A 16932-nucleotide genomic window follows, 5' to 3' on the forward strand; every position below is an offset into this window, starting at 1 on the left:
AACTAATCAAAGCAATTTTTAAAATGCTCAAAAAAGGAAAGTGGTGTTTGTGTTTGTTATGAATAAAAACTCCTTTTGTAAAATCAGTAAAATATATTAAATAAAATTTGCATTACATGTAAAATATCAAAAATTTACAGTCCTATCAAACACCGGGTTCATATCTAAAAGCGAAGGCACAGACAAGGTGTTGCCCGCATTATCTCTTCTATTAATCTCATCGATTTTTCTCAAAATCTCCTTACTCTGTATAGTCTGTTCAAGCTGATTTTTTTCAATCTCAATTTGCAAATCGTTGATTTTATTCTCGCATTTTTCAATTTTATCCATTACACATTGTAACTTTTCGTTAATACTTCGCTGTTCTGTGGTAACTTTAACCAACATTTTTTCAATTCTAATCAATGCTGGTTCTGGTGACGCTAACATCGGCGATTCATTAACCATTTCTTTGGTAATGACCTCAAAACTTAACGAATCCGATTGTGGTGAAGAATCAGAAGAAGAACCAGCTGTAATATGAAAATAAATTTCAAGAAAATTAAAGATTAATCCATACCTGAAGTATATGAGGATTCTAAGTTTTTTGAAGTTTCAAGTTTTCTAAGCTTTTTCGACAAGGGAACTTCTAGTTTAAAAGCTTCCATGTCGACTTCTTCCTTGGTTACTAAAAGAACGTTTATATTTAGCCTTACGTTTAAATTTTGTAACTACTATACTTACGAAAGTATTCTACGACATCGTAAATGCTTTCTGGTGAGCTGTCACAAATTCTGTCTATATGATCGCAAATACGTTTAATTCTATTGGCTATACATGCAGTTGTTTCATCAGACAAATCACCAATCAAATTGTAGTTTGAATTCCAGTAATATGGTATATTTTTTCGTTCCAAATATTCGCAATATCTTCTCAACATCTACAAGAAAACAATTGACCACAACATGGGATATAAATCAGTTCTTTAAGAACACCTACTTTGACAAACACGTAGCTAAGCTGCGATGCCCAGAAATTTTTCTCAACCTTGTCCAGTTCCAGAAGGAAAACTGTCTTAATGTAATAACTAGCAACTTTATGCTGATGTCGATCTCGTATTTTCTGCAATAACATAAAAGTCTCTAGAATATAAGAAAACGGATCGTTTACCTTGATAAGTTTAATGCTGGATTTCATGACTGAACACCCGCTCAGCAGGTTGCGTTCTTGCTCCTGAAAACTTAACCTCCAGTATAGAGTAAGATCATCGCTTGGAGTCTTAGGAACCACGAAAAAATCAGACTAAAATTCAAAAAATTACAGATAGTTCTCCTCAGCCAAAAACACGATGTACGCTTTTCTTTGACACATTCGGTTTATATCCTTGTTTTGGCCACTGGTCGCATGAAAACGTAAAACACGGAACCAAATCTATGTCCATCGTGAAGTACTCCTCATCATAACTTCCTTCTAGTTTAATGGTGTATGCTGGCCCACTTTTCACCATTTTATACTTTTAATAAGAAAATTGAATAGCAAATGGTAAAACAATTCATTTATACCTACATTAACAACACATTTCTTTGAATCTCCAAGATCAAATTCAGCTTTGTTCACTTCTTTAACTGCGGTTGAAAATAGTTTTTCCATCCACGATTTAACTTTTTTGGCACATATGCGATTTCCAACAAGAAGGTCTTTTAAACCTCTATAAAATAATAGTTTCAAAAAAAGTAATAAAATTAAAATAAAACTGAAAATAACCCACATGTATTTTGGTGCTTCATCCGCCTTTCGCTCCAGTGCCAAAAAATTCTCAAAAATAATGTGGACATAGCCAGGTTTGTTACTGACAACCACTTTAGGCTCTGCAATTTTTGGCAGTTTTAACAGACAATCCAGATCATATTCCGTTGGGCTTCCAATTTTTAAATTATCGTAAAAACTGCCTCCATAGTATATCCTTTGGTATAAGGTGTTGAAAAGTATGCTTTTGTTGCATAGAGTTTGAATCAAACGTTCAATTACCTAATAAAATATGTAAATAAAAACAATTTTTGAAAATAAGCAGCTCAATAATCCTTTATTTCCAGTTTTTTAATACGTACACCAACCTGGAGTATTTTATTGTTCCTCTTTCTTTCATCTTCAGAAAAGGCGATAGATTTCTGGTTGATCTTTTGTAACACATTTTCCAGAATAATGTATTTCTTGGAGTCATCACTGCCCATGTCTGTACCTGTTAAAACCATCATTAGTCCAATTCTCACCCTCAAAGTGTTGCTACCATGACAACCAAACACGCCCTCGAGAGATCATCGACCGAGCGAAAAAAGTCACATACCTTTAAAACCCGAAAAAACAATTCCTGACTACAAAGAAGTGACAAAGCGAAAGTCGCAATCGATAATGACCGACTGAAACGAAAGCATGTAAAGCACGTTTCAGTCAAAGTTTTCCGAGCCGAGGGTAAACAACCCGTTTCCGGTGCAGGTCCGTGAACCGCTCCAAGATGTGAATCGAATTTTGTTGAAATAATGGCCAACATGAGAAAACTTTCAACGTTTCGTCAATTATCACTTACTTGCGACAGTCCGACCATTGACCAAAGACGAAAGTCCCTGAAAAAACAATTCTCGGAAGAGTTTTGTGACGTGAAAGAGAAATTTGGAGCAAAAACTCACGATAGACCGCATCCGATTAGAATAGCATGGGCCGACGACAGCGTAGTTTCTCCTAAAGAAGAAGGAGTTGTCGCCAAGAAATGCATCAAGGAAGTGAAAAAACCGCCAAAATTAATCAGACACAGCTCGTTAGAAAAAGAATCAATTCTCTATTCCAAACAAGACTTAGCAGAGCGTCTAAGACAAGCATTCAAAGACAGAGAACAAGAAAAACCAAACCTTAACATCTTCTTGGCTCATAACACCACCGTTGACGAAGACTATGAAACGCAGGAACCGGAAATCATCATCAAAGAACCACCAAAGATCATGCCACCTCTTCTCACCCCCTTGGAAAACAACATCAAAAACGTCTTCCAAATCAGGAAGAACAAAGAAATGCCTTATACATCATCAAAATCAAACGCAGTCGTTGTGATACCTATCGTGGAAAAAGATCCACCTCAATTTCTCGAAGACGTCAGCACGCCACCCTCCAGCGATCGCAGCTACAGCAAACAAGATCCAAAAGCTATAAAAAATGTGATTATTAGACCCGCCACTGCAGCTGCCAAACGTGAGCGATTTCAAAAAAGAAACAATACTGCTTTTAATTCCGTCATAAAAGAAGGTGCAAGACCACCTTTAGTCAGATCATCGTCCGCACCAACCAAACCGGAACAAATTAAGCCCAAATTTTTGGCAACAAAGAGGAAGATCAAGTCGGGGAAGTTACGCGGCCATAAAACGCCGACGAGCGAGGACGAGGACAGCGCTAGCAATAAAGAAAATCCTAAAAATAAAAAAGAAATGAACAGGTATGTAGGTGGGCTAAATTCCTAGAAACTTTAGCACCATCTAGAAATCGCGTCTAAGCCGAGTTTAACTAATAACCAGAAAATAACTTTCCCAATTTCTACTATTAATTATGCTTATTTTATAGACTAAATCAAAAGGATGAATAAAGAAAAAAAAATTAAATACGTGACGCTTCACGCAAATTTTGCAATTTGTGGATTAACTAGAGTCTGAAAGTGTGTTTGGAATGATAAACAACCAAAAAAACATCCCTCAAGTTGTTCTAAACGAAACTACAGTTTATTGTATCCAATTTATTGCTAGAAAAATGAAATTCGAACATTAGTACCTAACCAATAAAATTTTTTTGAAAATTCCATGAAACTGAAAAAAAAAGTACTACACACGTAAATAACCAAATTTTATTCACTCAAAAACATTATCTAACGATAACTATACTGTTTTTTCGTGTATTTTTAAAACTCGCTTTCATTCGCTGATACCGTAAATAGTTATTTTTAATATTAACAGGTGTAGCTACACTATTACTTTGCTCCAAACAAAAGTGAAAGAAGCTAAACTTCTTCAAGATCGAAGTTTTCTGCATATTGGAACTGATTGATACTATGAATCGAATGATACTATGAATCGAATACCAAATAGCAGATCACAAAGTACTTTGCGCCCCTGGGCGATAAAGCGTTCTTGAAAAATGTTAATTTTCATTGCCATAGAAAACATGAGATGTGATTATATGAAAATAAATTTTAGTATTTCAAATTGACCAATATTTTGGAATTAAAAACAAAATTCAAGAAAAAAAAAACAGACATGTTTTCCTACTGAATTTAATTTTATATTTACTTTCCTTTCTCTTTTGCCTTTTAAAAATTGAAACAAACCTTTCTTAAAACAAGTCAAGTCTCTTTTAATAAACCTGTGACATAATAATTGTTATTACTCTGAATTTGCTTGCATGTTAAATTGATTAAGTTTTCATTGAACGTTATTACAACTTTGACAAGTGACTTTCATTGGATTTAAGCCAAATCCATTAAAATAGACCCAGAAAGAAAAATCCGTCTAAATTAAAGTCTTCAAACTAAAATTTTAAGAACTTTTTCCCTTTTCCCTAGATACGTGCCTGTCAACGGAAGCGACATTGTAACAATGGTGTCGTTGATTAGCCCAGCGGCCAGCGACACAGAAGAAGTCGAAGTAGAGATAAAAACAAAACCGAAAACCTCTCCCAAGAAAGAAAATGTTAAGAAAGAAGAGAAAGATGTCATCAAAAACATGTCCTTGAGAAAAACGGTGAAATCAGGTGAGGAAAATCGCGTGCTTACGTCCATCACACGAAGCGACATTCGAACCATAAAACTTGGAATCGTCCCTGTTGAGGAAACACTTATTTGATCGATTAAAATTCGTAATGAAAAAGTTAAAAGCACAACTAGTTTCCGTGTGCTTGGCGAGTGGAAAAAAGCTATTGTACTAACGCGAAACTCTCATTAAAATTTTGAAAGCTTCCACTCAAAAAGCGTCAATCACTTGGAGAAAAAGTTTCAAAGCTAAATGGAAAAACTTACAAGTTCTTTATATTGACGAGGAGTTGAGAAGTTTAAACTACGCCTGTTAATTAACAAGTTTAATTGTGGAGAAGGAGTGGAATGGTAAGTCACGCCATCGTACGACCTTCGGGAAAACGATAACCCCAAGATTCGAGGAAAGAACATGCATTACTCCTTAACACCTAATTTTCAAACTGTCTGGAAACTATAGCACTAAGATTCATAAATCGTGCTCATTTATTTTCCCAGCGAATTGTCTAAATTTGACTGGAAAACAGACGAATGCAAACAAGAAATAGAAGAGAAAACTTCAAAGGCAACAACGCCGTCTGAGATAAAACACAAATACTAACAATTTAACTTCGCGTTTCCAGTGCTAGAGTTCAGAAGACCACATTAAAATGCAAAAAATAGAAGATTGGATGTTGGCGTGCATCCCTTGTCACAATCCGAGTTCTAATAAAATCAACAAAATATGTTTAATCGAATACAGCCCATAAACTATTGATAATAAGAGCACGACATGACAATATTGTCCTCATAAACCTCTTTCAACATATCCTATCATGTCACAAATATATAATGCATTCGAAAAAACGATCGTTTTCCAATAAGTTTCGACCGATGACTTCCTTTTTGCGACTGTTATAACTTTAATCACGTCACATTATTGCAATTTTTATGTGAATTTTCTGTTTTGTAGTTTCGTTCCAGTCATCAAGCATACATGCCATCAGAAGTTTTTCAGCAAGCTTTCCCGCCAGGCGAGGTTCTATGGCCACAGCACTGATTTTGGGAAACGCCATGAAAAGCCAAAAAAATCAAGAAAAAAGAGCCACGAATTTGGTGGTGCCAGACGACGAAGAAAGAGGACCGAAGAGGAGATTGGTGAGGAGCGCGACGAGCAAAACACAAAAAAGGTAAAATATATTAACTTTCTCTTTCAAATCACAGTTTTGATTTCAACCAATAATCAAAAGTAGGTCGGCAGGTTTCAGTGTATTGACATGGAAGAAAATTTATTGTCACGATTGACTAATTCTTCACAGTCACTTCAACCAATACTGTCAATAGTTTTGTCTCTCTTCGCTATCCAAACATTTAATTCTTCCAGGATATCTTTCTTATCAATCACAATTTCAATTGTCTTAAGATAAAGAGTTAAATGAGATGCATCGCGTGTTACTTCTAACGTTGGTATCACGTGCGGCTGCCAGAAAAAACAAGTTTTAGAATTAGATGAGTTAACTTTGAATATTATTATTTTGTCATCATTGCACTTTCTTCCCCAATTGTTAACAGGATATGCAAGATAACCTAATAAACTTCTGTTTTCGAACAAAATTTACAAGACATTCAAGTATTACCTAGAGATATCTCTACAACTGAACCTTGCCCATCACGAAAATGTTGAGGAGTTTAGATGATTTATTGTTTTTTACGCCATAGAGCGCAAACTTTAGACAACACATCAATAGAACGTTGACATACATTTTAATCAAATTTTAAAATTATGGATGCATTAGATAATTGAATGAAATTAAAGAATGAATAATATCCATAAAGTTCTAGCTTGCTAGTTCTAGTGAACATTTTTTCTGAGAAAACAATGTAGGTATTGTCAAAATTAATTAATAAAATCCTTTTATCAAAGGTATTGATGTTCTTTAGATATAATTTTTTCATGATAATGTGAAACCGCGCAACAAAGTGATTGATATCGAGTTATTATTAAAAATTGACTAATATTCCCAGAATGTAGAAGTAGTAAAGTTCATTGATTATTGCGCAAATCATGATTAAATTTTTATCTGGAGTAGAACATAGTAAATAGAAAAAATCTGATAAATAGTTGCATTCTCTGCATTATTTTATCTTGTTATGATTGAACCTCCAGATACATAAAAATATTTTCTTTTTGTCAGTTAACACTTTGCATAGACATATATTTTCGAGTATTCTTTTTATTTCTGCATTGCAAGTCTACCACTTTTATTTTTCAACTCTGCGTAGATTTTTCTGAATATTGATAGTCCCATCATCATTCGATGCAGTAGTAAAAAAAAAGTGTCATCTTTTTTTTGTTTTGTTTCTAATTCTTTATATCACTCCGTTTTTCCTTCGTCGTCTTTATAGATTTATTTTCTTCACATAATTAGTTAAGATCCACAGCAGAATTATAACGGATCTTATTGAATAAGCCTCAAAAATGTTCAAATTCAATGTCCAGTTTTTCAATTTTCGTAGAAATTCTCTTATTCTTTTTTGTCTGTTTTTTTTTTATTTTCCAGGAACTACAACATTATAGTTGTCATCTACTCTTCTTTGATTCAACTACTCAAAATTGTTTTTATCAGATCCTAGTCAGTCATAACTTCATTCTTTGCCACCATCTATTTCGACAATTTGCGCGTCCTTTTGGAACTTCTTTATTCCAGTAATTAACTTTCTTCTTTTTTACTTTTAATCTTACTTATGTTCTGTTCTAATAAATTTGAATTAGATCTCACAGTAAATTTTTCTCTAAATTTGAAAAACATAGAGGCAGCGCAGAAAAATTGTAAAGCTCATTTTCTTCAAATGTATTATGATATCAAATTATCATTAAAAAAGGCCAATCAAATTTCTGATTTGTTGCAAATTTTCCTTTTCCTGCATACAGGTGTCCGGAAAGTGGCGCACTACCTTGGGTGGTTCTTTAAAGTACCAAAAAATTGTTAAAAAATGTTTATACTCTGTTTTCGCAGTAGGACCAAAATAAAATTAAAAAATGGCAACATTGCTGAAGTGTTCCCCCAATAATTTAAATTTCCATTATTCAAAGCCACAGTAACGTTGCTGTTGTATTGTTGGCGTTAGGCTGGCTGGCGCATGAACAAGTAATGTACAATGTAACTATAGTTTCATCTGGACGATGCCACACTGATCGACATTGTTGATTTAAAAATCTTGTTATCAGTTTTTAGCCATTTTTTACAAATTTTTTCCGTTTTTCTTTGCACCATGCCTTTGTGCAAAATGTCCTTAAGGTAACAAATTTATTTCAACTTGTAATTATTACACAGAAATTGTTAATTTTGGCATTAACTTTTTATTTTTCAATCCATCATATCTCGAAAAATTGAAGACATGGATTTTCTTAAACATTTTTCCGGTGATCTATGGCTCGGAGAATCACGGAGGTGCGTGATTTTCCGGACACCTGTATATGGACCTACACAGCGCCAACAAGTATTACATATTCAGTTAATTAATTATGAATAATTTTGATGCAACTTTGTTATGTCAATAAAATGAAAATAAAGTACTAATAAAACATGAATTGTCCATGACAATCTAATTAAATTTAGTCGATTGGGCGCTAGTTAATTACGGAGCTAAATATTCAAAACCGAACAGTGGAAAAAGCAGCTTGCGGTGCCCGACCTAATAAATCATACAACCCTATCAATAATTGACCTCTTATTCTGGTTAATATGCAAATTAAAAGATTGGAAAGCTCGTCCCAGTCACCTATTTTCCTTTTCCAGGTCAAACAACCGTTTTGATTGAACTGATAAAATTTAAATCATGAATTAAATGATAAATTTGATATCACATTTTTCAGGAACGAAATCACGTAGAATCATGTCTTTTTTATGCCAATTTCAAAAACATTGTAATATTCAGGTTATTGACTGGTTCAACTGTGCAATTCATTCGCAATCGGTACCAGTCGACTTTGATAAGTTATTGAAATTTCCCCATTGCTTTCAGGATTAATAAAATCAATCATTTCAGTGTTATTAAATGTAACGAACATATCGCACGGAAAAAATTCAGTTTCATGTCTTCTAATACGAAATTACATTTGCGTGTAGTCAAACAAAACCAGCCAAAGAATGTGGGGTATTCCCATGATATAACGAACAAATTATTACGGTATGAAACTTTATCTTTAATGTACACATACTAGGCTGCAACATGAAACATTCAAACACCTGCATCTGAATACAAAATGTCTTTGCCATTTTCATATCACATTTGATTACAGCTCTGAAGATGAAGCCAACGCCAAAATTCCAGAAGAACAAGTAAGCAACGATCCTAGCATCACCATTGCCATAAAAGAAAAAACAGTTGAAGATGAGGCACCCTCAGATGCCACAACCATATCTTCAGAAACCACCGATGAAAGCAAAGACAAAACGGAATCCTCCGATGAAAACGAACCACAGTTTGGATCAGTCAAGGAAAAAGAATGTTGGGATATGTACTGCAAGATGGCCGACAAAGGATTGAAAGTGTCGTACGATACGATTTTGAGAGGAATGTTGACTCCAACTGAGTACAGAATGAGAAGAAAAGAAAGCCTTGTGCCTGCCAATGAAGAACCCAATTCACAATAATTAGGTTGTAGTTGTCCTCATGAATTTTGTAATATTCGAGATCGCCAAATCATAACAAACGACCAAAATTGGTTAAATAATTTATACAGGGTGTTTTGAAATAATTCTGGGCACGCAACATATAAAGACGAAAAAGTGTTTTAGTATAAATAAGTAGATAAATGGCCATTTTTTCTAAGCCCAAAAATAAAAGTTATGTAGATAAAAATTAATAAAAGCTTTAATTTGGACAAAATTTCTGTGCTCTATTTCAGTTACGCCCTGTAAAAATTATTGATAAACGTAATTGAAGCGTTAAAGGAATGAAGGGGCCATGTAAATAGAGAAATTTTCCTGTAAGGTCGTCTGAAATTGAACATGGCCCCTTTTTATACAATAAATTTTATATTTTTGGTGAATGAAGAAAATCTAATCAACAAAGTATCAAAGACATCAAAGATGTGTTTCTATAAAAATTTGAACAGAGAACAACTTCAAAAAAACAAATGCAAATTTCACGGACGTTATCAATGTTTTGTTCAATCAAATTAGAAAATTTTTTCAGATGGGGCATAACTTGTCTCGTTCATTTGTTAAAATACGTAAATTACAATTTTTGTGAGGTACCATTTAACGTAGGAAAGGCCAGTGTCTATATGTACTTCCCGCATAGTTTGAATTTATTCAGTGCTTCTCATAGAATAATTTTTATACAATTTGTTTTGATAGAGGCATATAATTTTATATTTGTAAACGCGAGATACGCACAATTATATTTTATAGAAAAAGAAATAAATTAAAAATAACGTCTTAAAACTAATATTGCATCCATCTTATTTTATCTACGAGGATTGAGTAAAACCCCGGAAATTAATTGTCATGGAACCAATGAAAACGAAATTACGAAACACGTCTTTAGTTGAACAGGTATTGTTTTTACTTCAGATTGTAAATTTTGTGAAATTGTTAATGAAAAACATCAAAAGATTCAAAACTTGTTGAAAAAGATTATCTTATCATGTTACTTATTAACTTATTATAATTTGTTCACGCCCACTCGTATGTTGCAATTTGCTACATTAACATATAAATTCCATCTTACAACCTAAAACAGTTTTCAAAATAACGAGAATAAAAAATTAATCAATTAAAGACATGCTTTGAAATTGCAGAAACGGAATTAAGAAGAGATTTTATTTGTTAGTTTAAACACGAATCACTTACCCTCAAAAACTAAAATTGCGACACTAGCGTCTGGAAAAAACGACACCAACGTCAATATTTGACGTGTCCTATGTGCTTTACCCCGATAAACATTCACAGGTCAGCCAACTTACAAAATAGAATAGGAGTGCGAAAACCAAAACCCCAGATATCTTGATTAATAAAGACTCATGCTTTCATGTGGGCGTGTTGTTAATTGTTACAGGGGCATTTACACACTTTAAAACAGCAAAAAAAATTAAACTAAAGCTTGCCTATTGTAAACTGTCTTACCTATAATAATTTACAAAAAAAAATGGTTGCACTAACCTAAAATATGCGTACCGTCCTTGAACCTTATCGACAAAACCGGAATATTTTGACAGCGATTTGACGTGGATTTGACACTTGACAGTTGACGTTTGTAGCCTGTGGAAGTCTTTAACAATCAAAACAATTAATAAGTAGACATGTACTAAATATTAATGAAGACGATTGTTGTAAAACCCACAAGAACAGTGTACGGCGACCAAATAACATAGCGCCGGTACGTGTCATCGTTAATAGTGCCTTTTCTGTGATGTGATGGTGCAGTGATGTTTCGAAGGAGCAAGGAAAACAAAGCTAAATTGGAGCATAAATTGTATCTAGTAAGTTTTATACATTGCTCTACTTTTAGTGTTTGCATTACATTTTATAGGCAAGAGAAGCGCCCGAGCCAATTTTTGATATATCTGACTGTGGGCTGCGAAATGTACCCCCAGGAATTTTTTCGCTTTGTAGGGTTTTTCTTAAAGAAGTCTTGCGTTTGGAGTGTAATGAGTTGTCTTCTTTATCTGGCGGAGGGCAGCTGAAAGATTTACTTTTGCTGAAAGTGTTAGATTTACATAAAAATGCCTTTGTGTATCTTCCCGATGATATACAGTTGTTGAAAAACTTAAGGGTAAGATCTATATTATTTTAACAAAAAGTCACGCATATATTGTAGGAACTCTATTTGAACGATAATCAATTAAAAAAGTTGCCTGAAACTCTTTGTAATTTAAGTAACTTAACTGTACTAAATGTGGCTAACAATTCCCTGAAATGCCTACCAGAAAATATGGGAAATCTAAAAAAATTAAAATTTCTTAGCATTAATGCAAACAAACATTTAAAGTATTTGCCAAAAAGTATATGTAAAGCGCACAATCTGACAACTTTAGAGGTTGATTCCCATACTTTTCTTTATCCACCAAGGATTGTAATGGAAGGCGGTACAGAAGCAATTAAACGTTACATCTGTGATGGTAATTAAATAGAATTCTTAAATGAATTAATTGTCTGCAAACTCTATTGCAGATGTGGGTGTTGATTATACAGAACCAGAAGACGTAGAAGAAACAGAAGAACAAATCACTCATGGCGATTGGGACCAAACTGATGCATTTGAGGTACTTTTCCAATGTTATACCAGTGCAGCGATCGCCTATTTCACATAATCGCTGTTCAAACAAAAATATTGCTTAAAAGCAATAGACCTAACCATTCATTGTTTTCTAATGATTTTTTTACGTTTTTTTTAGGCCAAAATATGGAAGCTAGAAAAAATTAAGGCATGTTTGTTTTTATTACCTTTGCTTTAAACTGAGTGCTTTATAGTGTGTACACTATTAATGCTTCATGCTTTATTTAGTTTATTGCTTTTGGGCTGTTTGTTGTTTGTCATACATCTTAATAGTTTGTTGCTTTTTATTATATTTAGACTAACTGCCGGTCGTAAAATGTGATGCTTGTACGATTTTAGAAACAAAAATTGCAAGATTTCTTAGAAATGGAAAGAGCCAATGAATTACTTCAAAAGCAGGAATTTGAATTAGCAAATGCACAGAAAGTCAACAAGGAAAAGGTAATTCGGAACTTTTTTAAACATCTAATAAAAATGTGAATTTAGCTGTTAGCGGATATTACTAAAGAACAAAATAAATTCGATAAGAAGTTGCTGAAGTTGCACCAAGAACGAGAAATTGAACGTTTCCACTTAATTGAACAAGTGATGGAAGGTAAGCATTGGAATACATTTTGGAAATGTAGAAATTGGTGGATGCGCCGGGTCAAAATTTCAGACAGCACGAAAAATCCACTGCTTACTAGTTTTTTTAAACAGTGCATTTGTTGTAGTTGAACAAACTTCTGAGCAAGCCATTAAGCAGTTGCTAGAAATGAATCGCGAACCTCTCGCCCAACTCTTAGAACTAGAAAAACTAGAAGAAGACCGTCTTCTGGCTGCTGCTAATAAGTACACAGCCACTTTAAGAAAAGATGATATTCTAAGCGATATGCAAGAAATAATTGAACAAGAAATGTTGAAGTTTCAACAGTACAACGAAAATCGTCTGGAAACTTCCAAAAATATTTTGGAGCAGTATGTATTCAACGTTTGTCCAAATAAAATAATAAGGAAACTGTTTTTGTAGGGAAATTGATTACGACGACCGCATTTCGGAGATTTTGCAAAATCAAGATTTACATAAAGCTGAGCTTTTAAAGAAGCTAGATGAAGACGGGGATCTTCAGAAAGTAGCTGTAGGTGCGCTTCTGGTAAGAGGCGACGCTAGAAGTTGGGGACTGCTACAGCAAGTTAAACTGGTAGAGTCCCAATTAGCTGCGTTAACTCAATTAGAAATGGACAAACGGAAGTTGGAAATTGATCACAATTTGGTATGTCGCAATATTGTTCAAGTTTTATTTAATACGATTCATCCATAGAACGACTTGTGTGATAAAAGAATGCATTTGTCCTTCCTACTGATTGATCTGTTAGAACAACAAAAAGAGCGAAGGACCCAACTTCTATCCACGCTGCAAAGCTTGGAAGAATATAATGACAATTCAGAAGATTTTTGGCTCAAACAGTACCAAAGATTATTGGAAAAGTACTTTAGACTCGTCTTTTTTTCAGTGTAATATTTTGTATTTTACAGACTCCCCCATGGGTTATCAGAAGCTCAAAAAAATATAGACCCTCTCTTAGCACAGGCTCTTTTAATGAATGGAGTTATAAGTTGCTTACCATTCTTAGCCAACATGACTCAGTGTCAGTGTAAGTGCATTCTTTATTACCACCAAACAATGAGACTATGAAATTACTTTCAGATGATGTGGACAAAATAACAGACTCTGACCTAAAAGAGGCTGGGATTTCAAACAGGTCTGATAGAATCCACATTTTAGATGCATTCCAAATGTATAACAAAGAACGGCAGTGCCATAGTTCGCCGCCACCAACGGCTCCAGCACTCCCTGTAGAAGAAGCGAGTGCCCCTCCACCTGAAACGGTTTCAAGCATGACTACAGAATGCGTCATTTGTATGGATAAAACAGTAAGTTGTGAAAAAATGTCCATGCAGTGGGAATTAATTCTCTTTTTATTAGTGTGAAGTCATTTTCGTGCCATGTGGACATTTCTGTTGTTGTTCAGAATGTCCAATCACCTTGACAGATTGTCCAATGTGTAGAACACTCATTGATCGTAAGATAAGAGTAATTCATTCTTAATTATCCTACATTTTGAAGCTTTTAAAGACACTCAACTGCCAAAGACAAAGTTTATACTGCTCATCAGTGTTTATTTTGTTATTGAAGAACAAGTGTGAATCGCACGACCGTGTGGCCTTGAAACTCAATCTAGTCTTAAATCTCGCATAATGTTATAAATTCTGAGATTAGTTGTTGGAATTTTACTCAATTTTTGCATGTCATGTTATTTTCATCACTTTTATTCAGTGATTTTTGTGGATTTTCAATAAATCATTAAAAAACATGTAAATTATTGTTGTTCATTAGCTTCTTCCTCTTCCACGACCTCTTCGTCATTCTCTTCCGTCACCTCTGCGTCGCCAGTCTTCTTGTTTTTCTTCTTCTGCTTTGCCTCTTTGAAATCTGAACAAAAAACGTTAAAATTCGTCGAGTTTTAATGTTTATAACCTAACCTTTGAGCATTACTTGAAGCGGTTCGATAAATTCTTCAAATTCGAGCTCCTCCAATGCTGAAATTATATCCTGACCCAACAACGTTTTTCTATTAACTTTCTGTGCTTCTTTGCTAGCTTGAGACGTTATATACAACACAAAAATCGAAGCTGCTCTTGAGAGGGCCGAACGGGCATCTTTCCCCACATTAATATTATCAGGCAACGCGTCCTTAATGATTTTTTGTACAGTCAAATTAGGCAGATTTAAATCTTCGAGTTTTTCTGCCATTTTCACAAAAACACGATCGAAACTTCTTTAAATGATCAAAACTAACATTTTCCCACCAAAAACGACGCAGAAGTGTCATTAAAGTGACATGGGGAAATCAGTGTTGCCAACTAGGTGACCTGCCCACTGTCATAGTTGTCAAAATCATCTGTAAACTTTGCAAGAATTCTTGTAATGTCGGCGAATAAAAAGAATGAGGAGGGCTTGGAGCATATCCGAAACGCAGAAAAACAGTAAGCATGCAAAGAGATACTTTATGATTACACGTACTAATCGTTTTATAGTCTAAAAACGTCACTGCTGAAATGGCGACCCGATTACGATTCTGCGGCAGATGAATACAACAAAGCAGGTTTGTGTTGTGCTCCTTCTTTTGGATTATGTTTAAAAGAAATGTGTTGTAGCGACGTGTTTTCGAAATGCGAAGAATTTTGTACAATGCAAGGAGTGTTTGCTAAAAGCTGTGGACTGCCATAAACAAAACAGAGCGTATCCTTTTTTTATTGTTAAACACCATTTTTAATAGTTGAATGTTTCTTAACTGAGCATAGACTGTTTTCGGCAGCAAAGGCTTTAGATCAAGCTATTCTCATTTGTAAAGAATTGGGTGATTTGCAAGATGTAGCGTCTTTGGCTGAAAGGGCCGCCAATATGTACCAGAATCACGGCAGTGCAGATACGGCAGCCGCGTCTCTTGATAGAGCAGCGAAAATTCTGGAATCGATGGATCCAGAACAGGCATTAAAACTTTTCCAACATGCGTCAGAAATTGCCATGGTAAATGTGATTGACATTTTCAGTGACAATAATTTGTCTTGCATAAAATGTCAAACTCGTTCAAAAGTAGGGTTGAGAGCTTGACATTTTGTTAATTTTATCAGTAGTAATTGGACCAAATTGTGTTAACTTTCATGATTTCTGCAGATTCAAGATAGTTCAAGACAGGCCGCCGAATATGTAAGCAAAGTGGCGCGACTCCATGTAAAACTGCAACAGTAAGCATTTTCTATCATTTATCACAATACAATCTATTTCCACCTATTCCTCTTAGATATGACTTGGCTGCCGACGCTATCAGACGTGAGCTGGGTCTCCACCAGCAAAATGAATCTTACCAAGCCACCGGCCGTCTAGCTGTGGCATTAGTTCTCGTTCAGTTAGCCCGAGGTGATGTTGTGGCAGCAGAAAAGGCATTTAAAGAATGGGGAAATTACTGTGAAGGTCCAGAAGTACAAACATTGGAGATGCTTTTACAAGCGTACGACGAAGAAGATCCGGAGAATGCAAGAAGAGCTTTGAACAATCCTTTTATCAAACATATGGATATAGAATACGCGATTTTAGCCAGAGACATGCCATTGCCAGAAGGCATTTCAGTACCACAGAAAGCCACCGTCAGAGAAAATGCCGCACCTTCATATGTATCACCAAATTCGCAAACAACGGCTACAGTTCAGGTAGATTCCTAGTTTTTTTTACGATTTTGTTACTTATTTTTTAACAGGACCACCCTGATGAGAAAGGCGAAAGCCACAAAAGCGAACCTAAGGAAGGCGCCAGTGAGGATGAGTCTGAAGGTGGACTGTGTTAAGCAACGTGTTTTGTTGTACTTTGTTTCTGATTGAGTTTTAGTCTAGTGAGGCGTTGTGTTAACGATACTATTTAACATTCCATCAAAGTTCAAAGTTTAGCTTCGTTTGCAGCAGAGATATTTATATAAGATTAAAATTACAGCATTTTACATTGAAGACCGATCGGTTTCAATGATACGCCTTTTAGCTTGAAGAACTTTGAGTTTTTTAATACACTATCACTTTAATCTAGTCGTTACTGAAGAAGTCAATTTTTTTTTGTTTAAAAATGTGATTATGAAATCATCAGGACTTCTGTATGTTTTGGTTGACTCTGTTTGTATGGGATGTATGTTCATTAAAAATGCTCATGACGCGTTTATTTTGTGAATCTTGCTTGTAGAAAGTAGATTGATTTATATAATTTCAAATCCAATTTCAAGTAATAAATGTACTTATTGTAACTTTCCTGTACCTATTTGTTGTAAATACAAGCAAAATTGAGAATTCATTTATTATTATGTTTATAGGAAGGAAC

General features: G+C 34.6%; 5 protein-coding genes across 6 annotated transcripts; 3 read left to right on the plus strand and 2 right to left on the minus strand.

Annotated features, from left to right (window-relative positions):
- Positions 1-73: 73 nt before the first annotated feature.
- LOC148179104 (cyclic GMP-AMP synthase-like receptor) lies at positions 74-10959 on the minus strand. Its single transcript, XM_088050587.1, has 10 exons — positions 10912-10959; positions 2088-2218; positions 1748-2007; positions 1546-1687; positions 1334-1492; positions 1150-1281; positions 979-1101; positions 724-919; positions 560-667; positions 74-512 (listed from the first exon to the last, which is right to left on the minus strand). Exons 2-10 carry the CDS (start codon positions 2208-2210, stop codon positions 127-129), a joined length of 1629 nt encoding a protein of 542 aa, XP_087906713.1. The 5' UTR covers positions 2211-2218; positions 10912-10959; the 3' UTR covers positions 74-126.
- LOC148179105 (uncharacterized) lies at positions 2402-9693 on the plus strand. Its single transcript, XM_088050585.1, has 4 exons — positions 2402-3460; positions 4577-4764; positions 5715-5931; positions 9045-9693. Exons 1-4 carry the CDS (start codon positions 2517-2519, stop codon positions 9397-9399), a joined length of 1704 nt encoding a protein of 567 aa, XP_087906711.1. The 5' UTR covers positions 2402-2516; the 3' UTR covers positions 9400-9693.
- LOC148179106 (E3 ubiquitin-protein ligase LRSAM1) lies at positions 10857-14389 on the plus strand. Of its 2 annotated transcripts, XM_088050583.1 has the most exons (13): positions 10857-11231; positions 11282-11524; positions 11570-11870; positions 11923-12014; positions 12147-12176; positions 12368-12469; positions 12515-12623; positions 12742-12985; positions 13038-13281; positions 13330-13496; positions 13545-13663; positions 13717-13943; positions 13996-14389. In XM_088050583.1, the coding sequence occupies exons 1-13, from the start codon at positions 11178-11180 to the stop codon at positions 14116-14118; spliced, it is 2055 nt and encodes a 684-aa protein (XP_087906709.1). In that variant the 5' UTR covers positions 10857-11177; the 3' UTR covers positions 14119-14389. The 2 variants fall into 2 exon arrangements, with proteins under 2 accessions (XP_087906709.1, XP_087906710.1); XM_088050584.1 differs by lacking the exon at positions 12147-12176.
- Chrac-14 (DNA polymerase epsilon subunit 3 Chrac-14) lies at positions 14319-14889 on the minus strand. Its single transcript, XM_088050591.1, has 2 exons — positions 14553-14889; positions 14319-14502 (listed from the first exon to the last, which is right to left on the minus strand). Exons 1-2 carry the CDS (start codon positions 14821-14823, stop codon positions 14390-14392), a joined length of 384 nt encoding a protein of 127 aa, XP_087906717.1. The 5' UTR covers positions 14824-14889; the 3' UTR covers positions 14319-14389.
- An 82-nt stretch (positions 14890-14971) lies between these two features.
- On the plus strand, positions 14972-16905 carry LOC148179108 (gamma-soluble NSF attachment protein-like). The gene is made up of 7 exons (XM_088050588.1): positions 14972-15056; positions 15108-15175; positions 15228-15312; positions 15375-15600; positions 15748-15818; positions 15875-16280; positions 16328-16905. The coding sequence occupies exons 1-7, from the start codon at positions 14998-15000 to the stop codon at positions 16412-16414; spliced, it is 1002 nt and encodes a 333-aa protein (XP_087906714.1). The 5' UTR covers positions 14972-14997; the 3' UTR covers positions 16415-16905.
- Positions 16906-16932: the final 27 nt, after the last annotated feature.

The sequence above is a fragment of the Gnatocerus cornutus genome, chromosome 2 (genome assembly GCF_029298725.1).
Source record: "Gnatocerus cornutus isolate USDA-ARS CGAHR chromosome 2, icGnaCorn1.1, whole genome shotgun sequence".
Lineage (NCBI taxonomy): Eukaryota > Metazoa > Arthropoda > Insecta > Coleoptera > Tenebrionidae > Gnatocerus > Gnatocerus cornutus.

Coding starts and splice junctions, on each gene's coding strand:
- LOC148179108 (XM_088050588.1), top strand. CDS start 14,998: ATGTCGGCGAATAAAAAGAATGAGGAGGGCTTGGAGCATATCCGAAAC. Junction 15,057..15,107: donor ATCCGAAACGCAGAAAAACA/GTAAGCATGCAA, acceptor ATCGTTTTATAG/TCTAAAAACGTCACTGCTGA. Junction 15,313..15,374: donor TGCCATAAACAAAACAGAGC/GTATCCTTTTTT, acceptor AACTGAGCATAG/ACTGTTTTCGGCAGCAAAGG.
- LOC148179105 (XM_088050585.1), top strand. CDS start 2,517: ATGGCCAACATGAGAAAACTTTCAACGTTTCGTCAATTATCACTTACT. Junction 3,461..4,576: donor AATAAAAAAGAAATGAACAG/GTATGTAGGTGG, acceptor CCTTTTCCCTAG/ATACGTGCCTGTCAACGGAA. Junction 4,765..5,714: donor GAGAAAAACGGTGAAATCAG/GTGAGGAAAATC, acceptor TCTGTTTTGTAG/TTTCGTTCCAGTCATCAAGC.
- LOC148179104 (XM_088050587.1), bottom strand. CDS start 2,210: ATGGGCAGTGATGACTCCAAGAAATACATTATTCTGGAAAATGTGTTA. Junction 1,282..1,333: donor CGAATGTGTCAAAGAAAAGC/GTACATCGTGTT, acceptor TTTGAATTTTAG/TCTGATTTTTTCGTGGTTCC. Junction 668..723: donor CGATGTCGTAGAATACTTTC/GTAAGTATAGTA, acceptor ACGTTCTTTTAG/TAACCAAGGAAGAAGTCGAC.
- Chrac-14 (XM_088050591.1), bottom strand. CDS start 14,823: ATGGCAGAAAAACTCGAAGATTTAAATCTGCCTAATTTGACTGTACAA. Junction 14,503..14,552: donor GCTTCAAGTAATGCTCAAAG/GTTAGGTTATAA, acceptor TTTTTTGTTCAG/ATTTCAAAGAGGCAAAGCAG.
- LOC148179106 (XM_088050583.1), top strand. CDS start 11,178: ATGTTTCGAAGGAGCAAGGAAAACAAAGCTAAATTGGAGCATAAATTG. Junction 11,525..11,569: donor AGTTGTTGAAAAACTTAAGG/GTAAGATCTATA, acceptor CATATATTGTAG/GAACTCTATTTGAACGATAA. Junction 13,944..13,995: donor TCATTTGTATGGATAAAACA/GTAAGTTGTGAA, acceptor TCTTTTTATTAG/TGTGAAGTCATTTTCGTGCC.